The sequence below is a fragment of the Oncorhynchus kisutch genome, unplaced genomic scaffold, assembly GCF_002021735.2.
Source record: "Oncorhynchus kisutch isolate 150728-3 unplaced genomic scaffold, Okis_V2 scaffold4083, whole genome shotgun sequence".
NCBI classification, from domain to species: domain Eukaryota; kingdom Metazoa; phylum Chordata; class Actinopteri; order Salmoniformes; family Salmonidae; genus Oncorhynchus; species Oncorhynchus kisutch.
In genome coordinates, this window is record NW_022266028.1 from 6,445 (window position 1) to 26,896 (window position 20,452).

The 20,452-nt window shown below is 48.5% G+C and overlaps 1 protein-coding gene across 5 annotated transcripts in view; it reads left to right on the top strand.

Moving 5' to 3' along the window:
• The first annotated feature begins 448 nt into the window (after positions 1 to 448).
• The window catches only part of LOC116373887 (mitogen-activated protein kinase 6), a 37,364-nt gene continuing 17,360 nt past the window's right edge, over positions 449 to 20,452 (top strand). Inside the window, exons 1-4 of one of the 5 annotated variants that reach the window (XM_031822178.1) lie at positions 4,556 to 4,697; positions 4,819 to 4,899; positions 8,652 to 9,616; positions 10,354 to 10,671. In XM_031822178.1, the coding sequence (XP_031678038.1) occupies positions 9,380 to 9,616; positions 10,354 to 10,671 (555 nt within the window). In that variant the 5' untranslated portion in view covers positions 4,556 to 4,697; positions 4,819 to 4,899; positions 8,652 to 9,379. Of the gene's footprint in view, positions 705 to 3,247; positions 3,683 to 4,554; positions 4,698 to 4,818; positions 4,900 to 8,651; positions 9,617 to 10,353; positions 10,672 to 20,452 lie in introns of those variants that run through there. The other 4 variants (XM_031822179.1, XM_031822180.1, XM_031822181.1 and 1 more) reach the window with 4 other exon arrangements.

Here is a 20,452-nt window from a genome sequence, read left to right on the forward strand (position 1 = left end):
AGAGTGTATCTAACAGGCAGTGGCCTAACAGGCATTGTGACAGTGACAGATCTAACCATATTCAGCTTAGACTCCTCCCCCCACTCTCCCTCTCTCCTCCCTCTCTCTTAATGTCCCTCTCTCCCTCCATCTCTACTTTCTCTCTCCTCCCCCTTCAGTCTCCCTCGCTCCCTCCCTCTCTTTTTTCTCTCTCCTCCTTCTCCCCCCCTGTCTCTCCCCCTCCCTCTCTCATTCGCTCCTCCCCCTCACTCCCTTTCTCTCTCCCCCTTCCTCCCCCATCCCCCCTCTGCTCCTCCCTCCCCTCTCTCTCTCCTCCCCCTCTCTCTCTCTCTCTCTCTCTCTCTCTCTCTCTCTCTCTCCCTCTCTCTCTCTCTCCATGTTCAGCCTACATGTACTCTTCATGGAGCTCCACCTCCCAACCCAGACTGACTCACATGGAGCAACACAACATATCACCAAGACTGTGACAATCTATTTCTACATAGTACTATATCACTCCACAGGCTACTAGTGGACTGTCTGCCTGGCAACTGTCTACTTCCCTTTGCCTGGCTGCTGAGGGGCTACTGTAAAGCCCTGTGGACTGTGGGACAAGCCGTGTTGGACAGTTGGATATTGGTCTCTTTCTTTAGTGCATTACTGTATGGATTAACTGCTGTTCTGTACCATGGCGTTCCTGACAGTCCAGGAGGATTTCAACCATGGTAAGAGAGATAGACGGCTGTAATATCACGTTACAGACTAAGTTGAACAAGGCAGAAGAACAGTATAAGTGCAGAGGGAATCTGGTTGAAGTGTTCTATGGGCATATAGGAGAGTCTAAGAGACATGAGAGGTTTGTTGGCTGGCCGTGTAGGAGAGTCTAAGAGACATGAGAGGTTTGTTGGCTGGCTGTGTAGGAGAGTCTAAGAGACATGAGAGGTTTGTTGGCTGGCTGTGTAGGAGAGTCTAAGAGACATGAGAGGTTTGTTGGCTGGCTGTGTAGGAGAGTCTAAGAGACATGAGAGGTTTGTTGGCTGGCCGTGTAGGAGAGTCTAAGAGACATGAGAGGTTTGTTGGCTGGGCAAGATCCTGTGACTGTCTGATTCAGCCGAATAGCAATTTAGTTTTTGACGATTGTAGATGAACAACGAGCGCTAGAGATCTCTGTATGTCTTTCTTTTTCTCTCTCTTTCTCTCTCTGTGGTGAGATATGGTGAGCTGGAAGCATGAGTCGAGGCTGAGGCAGGCAGAAAGACAGACAGGCAGACAAGCAGGCACTCAGAAAGACAGGCATGCAGGCAGGCTTGTGATGAGCTTCCTTTGTGATTATGCCCGCTGTCATCATCACAGCCGCATATAAGGTGACAGACGGGTGTAAACAGAATTTTCACGTCTCCTTGGAGACACGGCAGTCAGAAACCACTCTTCACACTCTGAGGACAGAGAACGTTCTGTGCAGATGAACTAACACAGGAATGAAGTCCCAAATAGACCCCTATGCCCTAGGGTGCTATTTGTAATGCATCCCGGGACTCAGACAGGGATGTCTTAGCCCGTAAAGCACAGCACATCCATACAAAGTGGTTCTGTGGTAACAGTGTAGACACAGGTGTGTTGTCCCTATGTGCTTTAGGATAGAGTTTAAATGTGATATCAAAGTCACGACAGCTTTGTTTTGTCAAATCCAGCTCCCACTATCTATGGTGCTACTTCATACTGACCATCTGTGTGGTGCTACGGCTTCAGTTTCAACAGATCAACATGAGTTACATTAGTTTCCTTAGTTACATTAGTTACATTAGTTACATAAGCTAGTTACATAAGCTAGTGTGATGGATATCCTACTACTTCAGCTCCCCTCAGCAGGTTGACAATATGAATGACATTATGAATATACAATATGAATGTTCTTTGAGGGGGAGTCTAAGGGACTCAACAAATGATACTGTAGACTAACCTTGGGGGGGGGGGGGGGGGGGGGATATGGGGGGGGGGGGGGGGTAAAGTGTACCCCGCCAAAACCCAGACGAAGCTGGGCCAATTGTGCGTCGCCCTATGGGACTCGCAATCACAGCTGGATGTGATACAGCCTGGAATCGAACCAGGGACTGTAGTGATACCTCTTGCACTGAGATGCAGTGCCTTAGACCACAGGTATTGATCTATACCACAGGTATTGATCTATGTCTTACTGTAGTGATTGATCTATATATTACTGTAGTGATTGATCTATGTATTACCGTAGTGATTGATCTATATATTACCGTAGTGATTGATCTATATATTACCGTAGTGATTGATCTATATATTACCGTCGTGATTGATCTATATATTACCGTAGTGATTGATCTATATATTACCGTAGTGATTGATCTATATATTACCGTAGTGATTGATCTATATATTACCGTCGTGATTGATCTATATATTACCGTAGTGATTGATCTATATATTACCGTAGTGATTGATCTATATATTACCGTAGTGATTGATCTATATATTACCGTAGTGATTGATCTATATATTACTGTAGTTATTGATCTATGTCATAGTTATTGATTTATGTCATAGTTATTGATTTATGTGTGAACGTAGGCAATTTGTACCATTGGTCAGAATTCCATTCAGCTACTTTTCTTTACACCTGTCATAGAGAAGCTGATCTGTAGCCTGCTCCTTGGACATGGTCTCAAAATGCTCACCTCACCATGTCTGTCGCATAATAGACTGAGCATCCCTCCAGTCTCTCCATCCCACTAGTCTACATCATCATCATCATCATCCCAGGCTGGGTCAGGTAACGTTCTGCAGCATTCTCAGCCACACGGCTCTTCACATGGTCTGCTGGCCCTGCTGATGGACACTGCAGTTGATGGGAGCAACCTACCACATTGCTCCTGCTGCTTCCGGGGTCCGGCCTCTTCCGGTCCTCTCATTAAACTGGCCGATTCTGTTGCTCGTTCATTCATCAACATATCCTACATATCCTCCTTCCCCTCCGCTCTCCCCTGCTCTGGTGCTGCCTATGCTGATGTTACATCACACTGGCTCACAGACTGACTGGTGGAGCTACTGCATAGCAGACAAGGACCCCAGACCTGCAGAAGACCTGCATCCGAATATCTCCGGATCCGAATATTTTGGCTATTCTGTTTTATTTCTGTGTGATTTTTATTCCTTTATTCTGAATATTATTTCCGGAAGGATGTAGGTAGATCGCAGTGCGAGAGATTCCACATACCGACAGTCGGGGAAAAAAGAAGACAAAAAAAAACCAGCAGAAAAAGGCGACAAGCCCTGCGCATCATGACAGATGGACTATCTAAATCCTCGCGCAGCACCAGTAACCTTTCCGAGGGACTTTTACCTCTAACGCGGCTAATAACCCAGTACTGTGTACCATAATCTGAAAATAGCATTTAGGCAACGCTCAGAAAACACTGCATTGCTGCTGAAGGATGAAAAACAACGGCAGCACCTCCGCAGTCCTTCGCAAGCAAAAGACTTTCCAAATCAAGTTTGTCTGTCTTGTCTGACTGACTTGCTTGGAAGTTGACACAAATATTAGTATCTCTCTTGAGTGCTGATATTGAATATTTATTTAGAAAATATAAATATAATCCTCCGTCTCAGCAACTGTGTGTGACATATGGTCCAAACGTAGCAGGCACTGACTACACCTGTACCCAGTCAATAACAGGTAAAATACACGCGAGAGAAATACAGAAAACTATAGGTCATGATTAAATGATTGATTGAATTTGATGTGAAGATAAGCTTATACCGCCTATCGATCTGTGTTTTACTTTAAGATTAATACATGAGGATTTCATTGAGCAGTCAGACTCAACCGCATAGTCTCTGTGTTTACTATAAATATAAGATATAGGCTTTATATATATTTTATTTAACTAGGCCAGTCAGTTAAGAACAAATTCTTATTTACAATGACGGCCTAGGAACAGTGGGTTAACTGCCTCGTTCAGGGGCAGAACAACAGATTTGTACCTTGTCAGCTCGGGGATTTGAACTTGCAACCTTCCAGTTACTAGTCCAACGCTCTAACCACTAGGCTACCCTAGGCTCAATATGATTGTCAATTAGGCTATAGGCTTTATATAGGCCTATAGGCTGAACATGACAGGTTGTCAATTAGGCCTATGCATTATTTTATGTACAGACCTACGTCTAAAAACAATGACCTTCTGAATGAACATAATCCTAACTATCAGCAGTTTAATAATGAATTGATGTTAACTGTTTTAATGAGGCTGCTTTGATCCTCCATTCAATAGTGATGGCGGACTGGTAGTGTTTTTCCTTTGTATTGGGGCTATCTATTTAGGATAAGATTCTGCCTGGCTGGCTGTCAATAACTTCAGGGCCCACAGCGTAAAATAACAGTGTATTCGGACACTAAGACTATAAAAATAAATAAAAAACATAACAAAAAACACAGTCAGTAAAATAACATCAAACAAACATTAGAAGATTGAATCGCCCTAAATATTTGTTTTATTCCAATATTTTGAATTTACCGCCCGATTCCCCATCGTCTCCGTTCTCCACGTCTGTTGAATGACGCCGACGCTGACGCGGGCAGCCAGTCTGAATGGCGATGGTAACAGACTCGCAGCGCGGTGCGGACTTAGCGCAGCCCGACCTTATATCGCTTTGAAAAATCATCGCTATATCAAATGAAACGGACGAGAACAGTAAGTGATTCTATACTATTTTTTTTTTTTGGTTGGATAAGTGTATTGTTATGTGGGAAGGTCGTATTATGTTTTTAAACGGCAGATTATGTGACATTTTTCGACGTCGGCTTTGTGTTAGGAGGGAGCAGGATCCGCTGTTGTATGCCTCAGAGGGACGACCACGGAGCCGAATAAAGCTAACTAGCGACGGCCTTGTGAGGTTAGCCAGCTCAACTCAAGACCCTCTGGCCAACAACAGGGCGCCTTTGTTCATGTCACGGGGATCGTTGAAAACCTCCCTCTCTTTATCAACCAAATATGTGGATAAAACGTTGTTTATATGGGTAATGTTATATAGAAGAAGCCTTTGGCTGAATATCAACGATATTTCATTTCCCCCTGTAAGGTTAGGATAATGCGAACAGTCAACTAGGGGGTCTGTTCCCCGAATTATCACCGGAGTCGGAGGTTCACGACTTTAATGGGGGGATCACATGGTTAACTTGGCTAGCAGTGGCTATCTGGAGAAAGTTCATCGTAATAACGTGGTTATCTTCACACAAAATAACCTATAGTCGGCAATACGGCGAGTATGTTTTGGTGGCAAGCTGCTATCGCCATGTTATTTACATTTAAACATTTCGGAGTGTTTTTCTGGTTCCGTTTTGGATAGAAAGTGTGTCGCTAGTTAGCGAATGATGCTACAGTAGCTAGTTTATCAGCCGACTCAACTCCACGATTTACTATGGAGTTGAGCGGCGCAGGTGTTAACATTTATTTATTGTATTTTTTTAAAGGAAAAAAAGTAGCTTTTGTCCATTTGTCCCTAGATGACATAATAGGGATTTGTTTTTACGTTTATGCTGTCCCTCAGTCCTCTCATGCAATGAGACATTAAATCATTAAAATGCACATTAAAAAAAACAGCAAGTACTTAAAAAAAATAGTAGTACACAATAGTAGTACACTTTGTTTTTTTTTAACTTGTTATTATTGTTTATGCCTTATAGACAGCTGTGGTGTCATTTGACAAGGAGCCGATTTAATAAATTAACTTCACTTGCTGCAGCAGAGGGGTGAGGACCAAGAGGCTAGAGTGGCGCTACCTCAGTGGAGCAGCTGAGTTTAGCCAGGCAGGGTACACAAACACGGAAGTCACTAAATCCCGAGTGACGCAGTGGTCTAAGAGTGACGTAGAGAGCAGCTCGCTAAGACACTACAGTACCTGGTTCGAAACCAGGCTGCATCACATCCGGCCTTGATTGGGAGTACCATAGAGCGGCGCACAATTGGCCCAGCTTCGTCCGGGTTTGGCCTGGGTAGACGGTCCTTGTAAATAAGAATTTGTTCTGAACTGACTTGCCTAGTTAAATGAAATGAATGAATGAAATCAACCAAAAGTAACTGGGGCAGCCTTTAAGAAGTATCTAAAAACTTTTGCCAATAAAAGTCGCTGGAAGGATCTGACTTGCTAAATCTAGCAACAAAGTCGCTAAATTGGCAACACTGGAGTGTGGAGAGTCATATTTAAAATGAAGTTTTTATGAAAAACTACTGATTTCATTACCCAAAGAATAGCCTGCAATTACATACATTGTTCTCTGTAATTGCAGGCTAACACTATTCTTTGGGTGCTGAAAGAGGTATTTTTTTTATAAAAACTGTTATTTTATGTGAGGTCGGAGGTCCAGTCCACCCACATTTAAGCCAGGTGTACATTTGTGGCCAAAAGTTTAGAGAATGACACAAATATTCATTTCCACAAAGTTTGCTGCTTCAGTGTCTTTAGATATTGGTGTCAGATGTTACTATGGAATACTGAAGTATAATTACAAGCATTTCATAAGTGTCAAAGGCTTTTATTGACAATTACATGAAGTTGATGCAAAGAGTCAATATTTGTAGTGTTGACCCTTCTTTTTCAAGATCTCTGCAATCCGCCCTGGCATGCTGTCAATTAACTTCTGGGTCACATCCTGACTGATGGCAGCCCATTCTTGCATAATCAATTCTTGGGAGTGTTCAGTTCATTTGCATGGCAAAGAGGGACTTTGAAATTAATAGCAATTCATCTGATCACTCTTCATAACATTCTGGAGTATATGCAAATTGCCATCATACAAACAGAGGCAGCAGACTTGGTGAAAATGTATATTTGTGTCATTCTCAAAACTTTTGGCCCGACTGTACACTACATGATTTTGCCCCCGATTTAGCAGTCCCCAGACAGGTCTCATCGATTAGACGTAACATAATAAAAGTAAATCCGGGACACTCAAATTAGTATGATGTGTTACGTTTGGTATTGTTACATAAGATAGGTTACTTATGACATAAATTTAAAGGAGCGTGGTTGGGTGGGTGTATAACGCGAACGTATAGCAACCCAACACAGGACAGGCGCCGACTGGACACAGGACAGGCGCCGACTGGACACAGGACAGGCGCCGACTGGACACAGGACATGCGCCGACTGGACACAGGACAGGCGCCGACTGGACACAGGACAGGCGCCGACTGGACACAGGACAGGCGCCGACTGGACACAGGACAGGCGCCGACTGGACACAGGACAGGCGCCGACTGGACACAGGACAGGCGCCGACTGGACACAGGACAGGCGCCGACTGGACACAGGACAGGCGCCGACTGGACACAGGACAGGCGCCGACTGGACACAGGACAGGCGCCGACTGGACACAGGACAGGCGCTGACCGGATGTGTTTTTGTTTGTCCGTTCTCGGTAAACCCTAGACACAGTCGTGCGTGAAAAGTCTAGGAGGCCGGCCTGTTTCTGAGATACTGGAGCCAGCATGCCTGGCACCGACGATCATACCAACGCTCAGTTGCTTAAGTTAGTGTTGGGCCAGTAACCGTAAGGTTGCTGGATCGAATGCCTGAGCTGACAAGGTAAAAATCTGTAATTCTGCCCCTGAGCAAGACGGTTAACCCAGTGTGTTCCCCGGGCGCCAAAGATGTGGATTAAGGCCGCCCCCAGCACCTCTCTGACACATTTCAGTTAAAGGCTTTCAGTTGTACAACTGACTAGGTATCCCCCTTTCCCAAACTAGTTTTGCCCATTCTAACATCTGCCTAGCGACTTTCCACAGACCATATGGTCTTTATTGCAACCTGGCTGGATTACAAAGCCAGGTAGCTAGCTATTTTTTTTTTGATGTTTATTGACTAAGATGTTTTCCTCAAATAGTTAAAATATAAAACTATTTTCCAATAAATATCAAGGGTCTTATTCTGTTGACCTGATGATCGATGTTTGGCTGGTGTTTGACAAATAAAAATAATCTCGCTCTTTTGTCGAATAATAATAATAATAAAATTATAGTCTTATACCCACACTGTATCTGTGAGCGTGCCAATACCAGAATGGACACACTTGCTATACATCTTTTTTGTTGTTGTGTGAAAACCATCAGTAGAGTTGAAAATGTGATGAGAAACCATTTAACTTTAACTTAACTTTTTTTTTTTGTGGGAATTTAACTGCGAAATGTATTTTGATGCGCACTATGTCATCACTATGTCATCACTATGTCATCACTATGTCATCACTATGTCATCACTATGTCATCACTATGTCATCACTATGTCATCACTATGTCATCACTATGTCATCATGCACATGTCAATTTGATGGAAACTCCGGTGTGAAAATTTGCATATTGTTTTTATGCAGATTTTTTTAGAATATTTGTGTGGAAAATCTGTCACCAATTGGATGAAAAAACCAAAGTTTGAAACTTTTGAAATGTATTCGCTAGCATTTCTCTCCCATGTATTTCTCTTTTGGGTCATCTTAAATTGGACAGTGACAGTCGTTCAGTCCGTTTGACGTCAGGCTATTAAAACGGTTGAATGGAACTGTGTGTCCAGTCAACCAGCCATGGCAGTGTTACTATTGTCTAATTGTTGTCTGATTGCTGACCTAAAGCATTGTGTTGTTTCTGTTTCAGGTTACCCCTATGTAAAATGGAGGATAGTTTTGATTGCGACTGTGGTGAGCTTGAGCCACCCGATTGTTGAGGGCCAGACTACTCTGTGAAGACTAAAAGGCAAGACACCATTTTTGGATGAGCGGTGGTTTCAACAGGAAGAAGATTTGAGTATATACAACAACAAAAAAAATAATAGAATTAAAAATTGTAGTTCTTTTTGGCGCAATTGTAATCAATGCAGCTACACAGGATGAGTCTATCACTGAATGTATCTGCACTGTGAGGATGCAACAAGATCCTGTTGTAGTTTTTGAATTGGCCTCTTGAGTTCATTCCATTATTGCTGGCTGTTAAACACTATAAACGTTTAAAAACGGTTTAATAACCGGAGAAGCGGCAAAAACAACAACAACAACATAAACAACAACAACAACAACATAAACAACAACAACAAAAAACAGATTTTGAAAAAGTAATTCATATTAGGCCTGGAAAAACTTGCTCCTTTTGTCAAACAAACATGACTTTCTACTCTGGTTGTGAGTCCGAGAGCCGTGTGATTCTGTGAGGGTTAGACAGGGGGAAACAGTAGTCTTCTGTGAGGGTTATACCATCCACATTTTCTATTTTCACAATGTTACACACCAGGCAAGACCTCCTATAGCTTATTACCAGTCAGTTTGTCCATTTTGTATTAAACAACCCCCAAAGCCAATTGCAAACTTAGTCAAAACACCAAATCCAAGATGGCGGAGAAGTTTGAGTCTCTGATGAACATCCACGGGTTTGACCTGGGCCCACGTTACATGGACCTGAAGCCTCTGGGCTACGGAGGGAACGGCCTGGTGTTCTCAGCCATCGACACGGACTGCGACAAACGAGTGGCGGTGAAGAAGATCATTCTGACGGATCCTCAGAGCGTCAAACACGCCCTGAGAGAGATCAAGATCATCAGGAGGCTGGACCACGACAACACCGTCAAGGTAACGCAGGAAATGCAGTAACGAACTGTACAATAATTTATATTGGCCTTTCATATGGAAATGTCTTTTGTCAGGACAGCAGTGGAATGGGTCAGCTCCTAACACTGCAGACAGTGGGAATGGGTCAGCTCCTAACACTGCAGACAGTGGAATGGGTCAGCTCCTAACACTGCAGACAGTGGAATGGGTCAGCTCCTAACACTGCAGACAGTGAAATGGGTCAGCTCCTAACACTGCAGACAGTGGAATGGGTCAGCTCCTAACACTGCAGACAGTGGAATGGGTCAGCTCCTAACACTGCAGACAGTGGAATGGGTCAGCTCCTAACACTGCAGACAGTGGAATGGGTCAGCTCCTAACACTGCAGACAGTGGAATGGGTCAGCTCCTAACACTGCAGACAGTGGAATGGGTCAGCTCCTAACACTACAGACAGTGGAATGGGTCAGCTCCTAACACTGCAGACAGTGGAATGGGTCAGCTCCTAACACTGCAGACAGTGGGGGGCGGGACTCCCCTTGCTCAAGTCACACTGCAACATCAAACTCTGCAGTCATACGACTTGGCCTGAGTCGACCAATACAAGTCACTTCCAATTGCTGGACTACCCCCCACTAGTTAGTGTTAAACAGGCAGGATGGAAGTGACACTGCACATAGTCAAGACCACACAGACAACATGCAGGTGTATCTGCTCGTATGAGTTGATGTTAACACATGAACACCTTCCCTCTGCCAGGTATTTGAGACCCTTGGGCCCAGCGGTCGTCACCTAACAGAGGACATAGTCTCTCTGACAGAGGTGAACTCTGTGTACATCGTCCAGGAGTACATGGAGACAGACCTGTGTCAGCTCCTGGAGAGGGGTCTACTCTCTGAGGATCACGCCAGACTCTTCATGTACCAGCTGCTGAGAGGCCTCAAGTACATCCACTCTGCCAACGTACTGCACAGAGACCTGAAGCCTGCCAACTTGTTCGTCAACACAGAGGACCTGGTGCTGAAGATAGGAGACTTTGGACTGGCCCGGATCATGGATCCTCACTACTCACACAAGGTAAGAGGCTAGTTAAACTAACAGTCATTACTGTCTGTAATAACCATGTGATACCTGCCTAGCGTTCTGGCTTTATTGCCCAGAAACCAACTGGGCTAATCCCTCGGGTGACGCTATCAGCCTATCACACCACACAGCACCGCAGGAAGTTAACAAGGAGGTATGGTAGTTCCTGAAGTCGCGCCTCCGTTTCCCTTCCCAGGGGAAATGCTTCCACTGAGATAAGGGCCCTGGGAACCAATATTTCCGTTGAGGGGTGGGAGGCCGCATCCACATCCTGCCCCGGTGCCGAGGACAAGAGTTTAGACTGTTGACCAGGCTGTGTGGTGTTGACCAGTATGTGTGGTGTTGAACAGGCTGTGTGGAGTTGACCAGGCTGTCCAGGCTGTGTGGTGTTGACCAGGCTGTGTGGTGTTGACCAGGCTGTCCAGCCTGCGTGGTGTTGACCAGGCTGTCCAGGCTGTGTGGTGTTGACCATGCTGTGTGGTGTTGACCAGGCTGTCCAGGCTGTGTGGTGTTGACCAGGCTGTCCAGGCTGTGTGGTGTTGACCAGGCTGTCCAGGCTGTGTGGTGTTGACCAGGCTGTCCAGGCTGTGTGGTGTTGTCCAGGCTGTGTGGTGTTGACCAGGCTGTCCAGGCTGTGTGGTGTTGACCAGGCTGTGTGGTGTTGTCCAGGCTGTGTGGTGTTGTCCAGGCTGTGTGGTGTTGACCAGGACAAGAGTTTCGACTGTTGACCAGGCTGTGTGGTGTTGTCCAGGCTGTCCAGGATGTGTGGTGTTGACCAGGCTGTGTGGTGTTGTCCAGGCTGTCCAGGCTGTGTGGTGTTGTCCAGGCTGTCCAGGCTGTGTGGTGTTGACCAGGCTGTGTGGTATTGACCAGGCTGTCCAGGCTGTGTGGTATTGACCAGGCTGTCCAGGCTGTGTGGTATTGACCAGGCTGTCCAGGCTGTGTGGTATTGACCAGGCTGTCCAGGCTGTGTGGTGTTGACCAGGCTGTGTGGTGTTGACCAGGCTGTGTGGTGTTGACCAGGCTGTGTGGTGTTGTGTGGTGTTGTCCAGGCTGTGTGGTGTTGACCAGGCTGTGTGGTTTTGTCCAGGCTGTGTGGTGTTGACCAGACTGTCCAGGCTGTGTGGTGTTGACCAGGCTGTCCAGGCTGTGTGGTGTTGACCAGGCTGTGTGGTGTTGACCAGGCTGTCCAGGCTGTGTGGTGTTGTCCAGGCTGTGTGGTGTTGACCAGGCTGTGTGGTGTTGACCAGGCTGTGTGGTGTTGACCAGGCTGTGTGGTGTTGTCCAGGCTGTCCAGGCTGTGTGGTGTTGACCAGGCTGTGTGGTGTTGACCAGGCTGTGTGGTGTTGACCAGGCTGTGTGGTGTTGACCAGGCTGTGTGGTGTTGACCAGGCTGTGTGGTGTTGACCAGGCTGTGTGATGTTGACCAGGCTGTGTGGTGTTGACCAGGCTGTCCAGGCTGTGTGGTGTTGACCAGGCTGTGTGGTGTTGACCAGGCTGTGTGGTGTTGACCAGGCTGTGTGGTGTTGACCAGGCTGTGTGGTGTTGACCAGGCTGTGTGGTGTTGACCAGGCTGTGTGGTGTTGACCAGGCTGTGTGATGTTGACCAGGCTGTGTGGTGTTGACCAGGCTGTCCAGGCTGTGTGGTGTTGACCAGGCAGTGTGGTGTTGACCAGGATGTGTGGTGTTGACCAGGCTGTGTGGTGTTGACCAGGCTGTGTGATGTTGACCAGGCTGTGTGGTGTTAACCAGGCTGTCCAGGCTGTGTGGTGTTGTCCAGGCTGTCCAGGCTGTGTGGTGTTGTCCAGGCTGTGTGGTGTTGACTAGGCTGTGTGGTGTTGACTAGGCTGTGTGGTGTTGTCCAGGCTGTGTGGTGTTGACCAGGACAAGAGTTTAGACTGTTGACCAGGCTGTGTGGTGTTGACCAGGCTGTCCAGGCTGTGTGGTGTTGTCCAGGCTGTCCAGGCTGTGTGGTGTTGTCCAGGCTGTGTGGTGTTGACCAGGCTGTCCAGGCTGTGTGGTGTTGACCAGGCTGTCCAGGCTGTGTGGTGTTGACCAGGCTGTGTGGTGTTGACCAGGCTGTCCAGCCTGTGTGGTGTTGACCAGGCTGTCCAGGCTGTGTGGTGTTGACCAGGCTGTCCAGGCTGTGTGGTGTTGACCAGGCTGTCCAGGCTGTGTGGTGTTGACCAGGCTGTCCAGGCTGTGTGGTGTTGACCAGGCTGTCCAGGCTGTGTGGTGTTGTCCAGGCTGTGTGGTGTTGTCCAGGCTGTGTGGTTGTTGTCCAGGCTGTGTGTTGTTGTCCAGGCTGTCCAGGCTGTGTGGTGTTGTCCAGGCTGTGTGGTGTTGTCCAGGCTGTGTGGTGTTGTCCAGGCTGTGTGGTTGTTGTCCAGGCTGTGTGGTTGTTGTCCAGGCTGTCCAGGCTGTGTGGTTGTTGTCCAGGCTGTCCAGGCTGTGTGGTGTTGTCCAGGCTGTCCAGGCTGTGTGGTGTTGTCCAGGCTGTGTGGTGTTGTCCAGGCTGTGTGGTTGTTGTCCAGGCTGTGTGGTTGTTGTCCAGGCTGTGTGGTGTTGTCCAGGCTGTGTGGTGTTGTCCAGGCTGTGTGGTGTTGACCAGGCTGTGTGGTGTTGACCAGGCTGTGTGGTGTTGACCAGGCTGTGTGGTGTTGACCAGGCTGTGTGATGTTGACCAGGCTGTGTGGTGTTGACCAGGCTGTCCAGGCTGTGTGGTGTTGTCCAGGCTGTCCAGGCTGTCCAGGCTGTGTGGTGTTGACTAGGCTGTGTGGTGTTGACCAGGCTGTGTGGTGTTGTCCAGGCTGTGTGGTGTTGACCAGGACAAGAGTTTAGACTGTTGACCAGGCTGTGTGGTGTTGACCAGGCTGTCCAGGCTGTGTGGTGTTGTCCAGGCTGTCCAGGCTGTGTGGTGTTGTCCAGGCTGTGTGGTGTTGTCCAGCCTGTGTGGTGTTGACCAGGCTGTCCAGCCTGTGTGGTGTTGACCAGGCTGTCCAGGCTGTGTGGTGTTGACCAGGCTGTCCAGCCTGTGTGGTGTTGACCAGGCTGTCCAGGCTGTGTGGTGTTGACCAGGCTGTCCAGGCTGTGTGGTGTTGACCAGGCTGCCAGGCTGTGTGGTGTTGTCCAGGCTGTGTGGTTGTTGTCCAGGCTGTCCAGGCTGTGTGGTTGTTGTCCAGGCTGTCCAGGCTGTGTGGTGTTGTCCAGGCTGTGTGGTGTTGTCCAGGCTGTGTGGTGTTGTCCAGGCTGTGTGGTGTTGTCCAGGCTGTGTGGTGTTGTCCAGGCTGTGTGGTTGTTGTCCAGGCTGTCCAGGCTGTGTGGTGTTGTCCAGGCTGTGTGGTGTTGTCCAGGCTGTGTGGTTGTTGTCCAGGCTGTGTGGTTGTTGTCCAGCTGTGTGGTTGTTGTCCAGGCTGTGTGGTTGTTGTCCAGGCTGTGTGGTTGTTGTCCAGGCTGTGTGGTTGTTGTCCAGGCTGTGTGGTTGTTGTCCAGGCTGTGTAGTTGTTGTCCAGGCTGTGTGGTTGTTGTCCAGGCTGTGTGGTTGTTGTCCAGGCTGTGTGGTTGTTGTCCAGGCTGTGTGGTTGTTGTCCAGGCTGTGTAGTTGTTGTCCAGGCTGTGTGGTTGTTGTCCAGGCTGTGTGGTTGTTGTCCAGGCTGTGTGGTTGTTGTCCAGGCTGTGTGGTGTTGTCCAGGCTGTGTGGTTGTTGTCCAGGCTGTGTGGTTGTTGTCCAGGCTGTGTGGTTGTTGTCCAGGCTGTGTGGTGTTGTCCAGGCTGTGTGGGTGTTGTCCAGGCTGTGTGGTTGTTGTCCAGGCTGTGTAGTTGTTGTCCAGGCTGTGTGGTTGTTGTCCAGGCTGTGTGGTTGTTGTCCAGGCTGTGTGGTTGTTGTCCAGGCTGTGTGGTGTTGTCCAGGCTGTGTGGTTGTTGTCCAGGCTGTGTGGTTGTTGTCCAGGCTGTGTGGTTGTTGTCCAGGCTGTGTGGTTGTTGTCCAGGCTGTGTGGTTGTTGTCCAGGCTGTGTAGTTGTTGTCCAGGCTGTGTAGTTGTTGTCCAGGCTGTGTGGTTGTTGTCCAGGCTGTCCAGGCTGTGTGGTTGTTGTCCAGGCTGTGTGGTTGTTGTCCAGGCTGTGTGGTTGTTGTCCAGGCTGTGTGGTTGTTGTCCAGGCTGTGTGGTTGTTGTCCAGGCTGTGTGGTTGTTGTCCAGGCTGTGTGGTTGTTGTCCAGGCTGTGTGGTGTTGTAGATTGAATGAATGCCTGACTGGTGCACAAACCTCAGAGATGTGGAGATGAGGCTGATATGTCTGGCTCTGGGAGAATGTAGGTTGAGGTGGCTCTTTCCCCAGTTGTACACTGCTCTTTAGACAGGACTCAGAGGGGAGAGCAGGAGTCACAGAAGAATGAAGAAAGAGGTGAGGAGAGAGCTGAGGAGTGGAGTAGTCACCATGCAGCTACAGGTGTCTTAGATTAGTCATCACCGGGGCCTGTCTGGTGTGGGACTCGGCCCTCTCTCTCTGGCACAGCACAGGATTCACTCGGGACTTTTACAGTTAGCTAGGCCTCACACTTTCTCTCACACACTGCTCAGCCCCGTGCCAGAGTCTTTTACAGCTAGGCCACAGCTTCACACACACACACAGCCCAAAAGCAGCTGGTTTTAGTGGCTCATATCGCAGATCAAGTGTTGACTCGCTACTCTCCAATGACGCATCGCTAGAGAACACTCTCTCCTTTGAATTGCAATCGTGCTGGGGACACGGCAGGAAACTGGCATTTCCATTTGTGTGTGTGTGTGTGTGCGCTACAGGTGCCTGTTTGAAGTTCGAGAGATTTTCTCACGATCTTCAGTCTCTAGCCAGACACCCCCTCCACATTCCCTCCTCTTCCTGCCTCTCCCTGCCTCTCCTAGCCCCTATAGCAGCTCTGTTCTGCTGTGTGTTTTCCCTATCTAAGCAGGTTTTGTTTTGATGAGGTGGAGGCAAGGGAACGGCCTATTGAAAAGACCCTCTGCTGATGTCAACTCTTTTCGTATTTCCGTGGACTGCAGAAGCTCAAGTGTGTGTGTGTGTGTGTGTGTCATTTGGTGCCGCATTCCACGTACCATCCAGAGAGCCTGGACACACACACAGCCTGAGTGGACGGGGGGGGGGGGGGACAACCACTTGACTCCCGTGCCCCTGCCTGCCCTGCTGTTGGGGTAGCTGGCTGGCCCTGCCTCTCTGCTGTTGGGGTAGCTGGCTGGCCCTGCCTCTCTGCTGTTGGGGTAGCTGGCTGGCCCTGCCTCTCTGCTGTTGGGGTAGCTGGCTGGCCCTGCCTTTCTGCTGTTGGGGTAGCTGGCTGGCCCTGCCTCTCTGCTGTTGGGGTAGCTGGCTGGCCCTGCCTCTCTGCTGTTGGGGTAGCTGGCTGGCCCTGCCTCTCTGCTGTTGGGGTAGCTGGCTGGCCCTGCCTCTCTGCTGTTGGGGTAGCTGGCTGGCCCTGCCTCTCTGCTGTTGGGGTAGCTGGCTGGCCCTGCCTCTCTGCTGTTGGGGTAGCTGGCTGGCCCTGCCTCTCTGCTGTTGGGGTAGCTGGCTGGCCCTGCCTCTCTGCTGTTGGGGTAGCTGGCTGGCCCTGCCTCTCTGCTGTTGGGGTAGCTGGCTGGCCCTGCCTCTCTGCTGTTGGGGTAGCTGGCTGGCCCTGCCTCTCTGCTGTTGGGGTAGCTGGCTGGCCCTGCCTCTCTGCTGTTGGGGTAGCTGGCTGGCCCTGCCTCTCTGCTGTTGGGGTAGCTGGCTGGCCCTGCCTCTCTGCTGTTGGGGTAGCTGGCTGGCCCTGCCTCTCTGCTGTTGGGGTAGCTGGCTGGCCCTGCCTCTCTGCTGTTGGGGTAGCTGGCTGGCCCTGCCTCTCTGCTGTTGGGGTAGCTGGCTGGCCCTGCCTCTCTGCTGTTGGGGTAGCTGGCTGGCCCTGCCTCTCTGCTGTTGGGGTAGCTGGCTGGCCCTGCCTCTCTGCATTCTATTTGTACAGCTCACTCTGTCTAAATAAAGAACCAGAACCATTTGCAGCAACTAACCTTGGTCTCTGTCGGGACACTGGCAAGAACTTGCACACGTCTCAATGTATAGATATTCTATAGTGTCTATATAGATGCTATATTTGAGCAATATGGCCCGAGGGGGTGTGGTGTATGGCACGACGTAATGCCTGGATACAGCCGTCGGCCGTGGTATATTGGTCATATACCACAAACCCCCGAGGTGCCTTATTGCTGTTAGAACCTGGTTACTAATGCAATTAGGGCAGTAAAAATGTATGTTTTGTCATACCTGTGGTATACGGTCTGATATAACACGGCTGTTAGCCAATCAGCATCCAGTTTATATTTATATATATATCTTCAGCAAGACCTACTCCATTTCCTGTGTTGTACATGACCAGAGATGGGCCCTTATTGGCTTAATATGACCAGAGATGGGCCCTTATTGGCTTAATATGACCAGAGATGGGCCCTGATTGACTTAATATGACCAGAGATGGGCCCTGATTGGCTTAATATGACCAGAGATGGGCCCTGATTGGCTTAATATGACCAGAGATGGGCCCTTATTGGCTTAATATGACCAGAGATGGGCCCCTGATTGGCTTAATATAACCAGAGATGGGCCCTGATTGACTTAATATGACCAGAAATAGACCCTGATTGGCTTAATATGACCAGAGATAGACCCTGATTGGCTTAATATGGCCACCATTTGTCTCTGATTGGGTTTAGGTGATTGGGTTCTTATGGAGATTACATTGTCTGTTTCTCAGACTTCCTTTAGGCTCTATTGAAGTTCTCTGAATTTGTCCCATCCCCCCACCCTTAGAAATATTCTGAACTTTGCTAGAGGATTGAGTGGTTCTGTATGTTGAGGGGTTTGTGTGAGTGCCTGTTTTGTGCTCTGTTTTGTGCAGAGTTTCTCAGAGCCTCCTCAGCCTGCTTCTGTGGGACCCGCAGCAGTCAAACACCCAGTGGCCCACCACCAAGAATGTCTGGAATTCACGTGCAGGCAGGAATCAAGCATCCTGTGCATTTCCCTCCCTCCTTCCTTCCCTCCCAGCCAGTCAGTCAATCATTCCTTTGTCCTGCCTATCGTGGGAGCCTTTCTCCAAGGCTAGAGCTGCTCTCAAGCTGCTAGTGTAGCATAATCATGCCTTGAGGTTAAGCAGGGAACGTGGCTGAGCTGTTACAACCAGTGTTAGTTTAGCATTTAGCTTAGCGTGCCCTTGGGCTGACTAGACGCATTGGGTTCGGAAAAAGCATTGCATTTGCGTCCGTTAGCTTAGCATTAGCAATAGCATCCCTTTTTCGGCTTGGCACAGTGAGCATGGCAGGGACCAGAGTTAGCTAGCTTAGCAGTTAGCTTAGCTTAAGTGTGCCCTTCAGTGAAGCAGGTCAAGGGGCATGGCTGTGTAGACTAGCATTAGCTGAGTGATATGACATCTGCTCAGTGAGGCAACTTGACCTCCTATTTTACAAGATGTAATCCAACCCTGAAGATTTCTTAATGCAAAATGGCCTTGACATACATACTGAGGGTTTGTTTATCGGAATATAAAGCATTTTATTGAACCCAGTTTTGTTCTAGGAAGTTAGATAAAATGAGGACCATAACATGACGGTCTTTTACATGTGAGCAACAAGTGGTTTAAGGGGTGTTTTTTTTTAACCAAGTAAGTTAGTCATTTTCCAAACAAGTCGTTTTCATCTAAAACCCTGAAAAGACGTCGGTGTGAATGAGACGTATATCCCCTAAACACCCTCCAGGCCTGTGTGTCATTATGAAGAAGCAGCAGACTGGTAGGTTTGCAGATGGTAGCTGCTCTTGATGTGCAGGTGTACATTTCCTGGAATGTTATAAGGAGAGAGGAGGGGGGCTGAGACAGGGGTAGGGGGGCTGAGACATAGGGAGGGGGGCTGAGACATGGGTAGGGGGGCTGAGACATGGGTAGGGGGGCTGAGACATGGGTAGGGGGGCTGAGACATGGGTAGGGGGGCTGAGACAGGGGGAGGGGGGCTGAGACAGGGGGAGGGGGGCTGAGACAGGGGGAGGGGGGCTGAGACAGGGGGAGGGGGGCTGAGATGGGGGGGGGGGCTGAGACAGGGAGAGGGGTGCTGAGACAGGGGGAGGAAGGGGAAAATGTGTGGGGGGCTGAGACAGGGGGAGAAAGGGGAAAATGTGTGGGGGGGGACTGAGGCAGGGGGGGAGGAAGGGAAAGATAGAGGGGAGAGAACGTCATTCCACCACCACACATGCTTCCTGCTGTAGCTCGGATCACTCCACCACAGTCCTCCTCCCATGACACACATACTCACGTTGACCCAATTACCCAGCTATAGCAACACACACACCACACACACACACAGCTCTCCTCTTGGCTCGCCGCTTCCACTCCAAGGTTCACAAGGCTTTTAAAAAATGACTTGAGTCGTGTGTAAGCGGAGCACCAGCTCTAAAAGAAACCATTCTACATGAGGATTAAAGCTGTGTGTATATAGACATGCCTAACACACATCTCCTGGGGATTAAAGCTGTGTGTATATAGACATGCCTAACACACATCTCCTGGGGATTAAAGCTGTGTGTATAAAGACATGCCTGACACACATCTCCTGGGGATTAAAGCTGTGTGTATATAGACATGCCTAACACACATCTCCTGGGGATTAAAGCTGTGTGTATATAGACATGCCTAACACACATCTCCTGGGGATTAAAGCTGTGTGTATAAAGACATGCCTAACACACATCTCCTGGGGATTAAAGCTGTGTGTATATAGACATGCCTGACACACATCTCCTGGGGATTAAAGCTGTGTGTATATAGACATGCCTGACACACATCTCCTGGGGATTAAAGCTGTGTGTATAAAGACATGCCTAACACACATCTCCTGGGGATTAAAGCTGTGTGTATATAGACATGCCTAACACACATCTCCTGGGGATTAAAGCTGTGTGTATATAGACATGCCTGACACACATCTCCTGGGGATTAAAGCTGTGTGTATATAGACATGCCTAACACACATCTCCTGGGGATTAAAGCTGTGTGTATAAAGACATGCCTGACACACATCTCCTGGGGATTAAAGCTGTGTGTATATAGACATGCCTAACACACATCTCCTGGGGATTAAAGCTGTGTGTATATAGACATGCCTAACACACATCTCCTGGGGATTAAAGCTGTGTGTATATAGACATGCCTAACACACATCTCCTGGGGATTAAAGCTGTGTGTATATAGACATGCCTGACACACATCTCCTGGGGATTAAAGCTATGTGTATATAGACATGCCTGACACACATCTCCTGGGGATTAAAGCTGTGTGTATATAGACATGCCTGACACACATCTCCTGGGGATTAAAGCTGTGTGTATATAGACATGCCTGACACACATCTCCTGGGGATTAAAGCTGTGTGTATAAAGACATGCCTAACACACATCTCCTGGGGATTAAAGCTGTGTGTATATAGACATGCCTAACACACATCTCCTGGGGATTAAAGCTGTGTGTATATAGACATGCCTAACACACATCTCCTGGGGATTAAAGCTGTGTGTATAAAGACATGCCTAACACACATCTCCTGGGGATTAAAGCTGTGTGTATAAAGACATGCCTGACACACATCTCCTGGGGATTAAAGCTGTGTGTATAAAGACATGCCTAACACACATCTCCTGGGGATTAAAGCTGTGTGTATATAGACATGCCTGACACACATCTCCTGGGGATTAAAGCTGTGTGTATATAGACA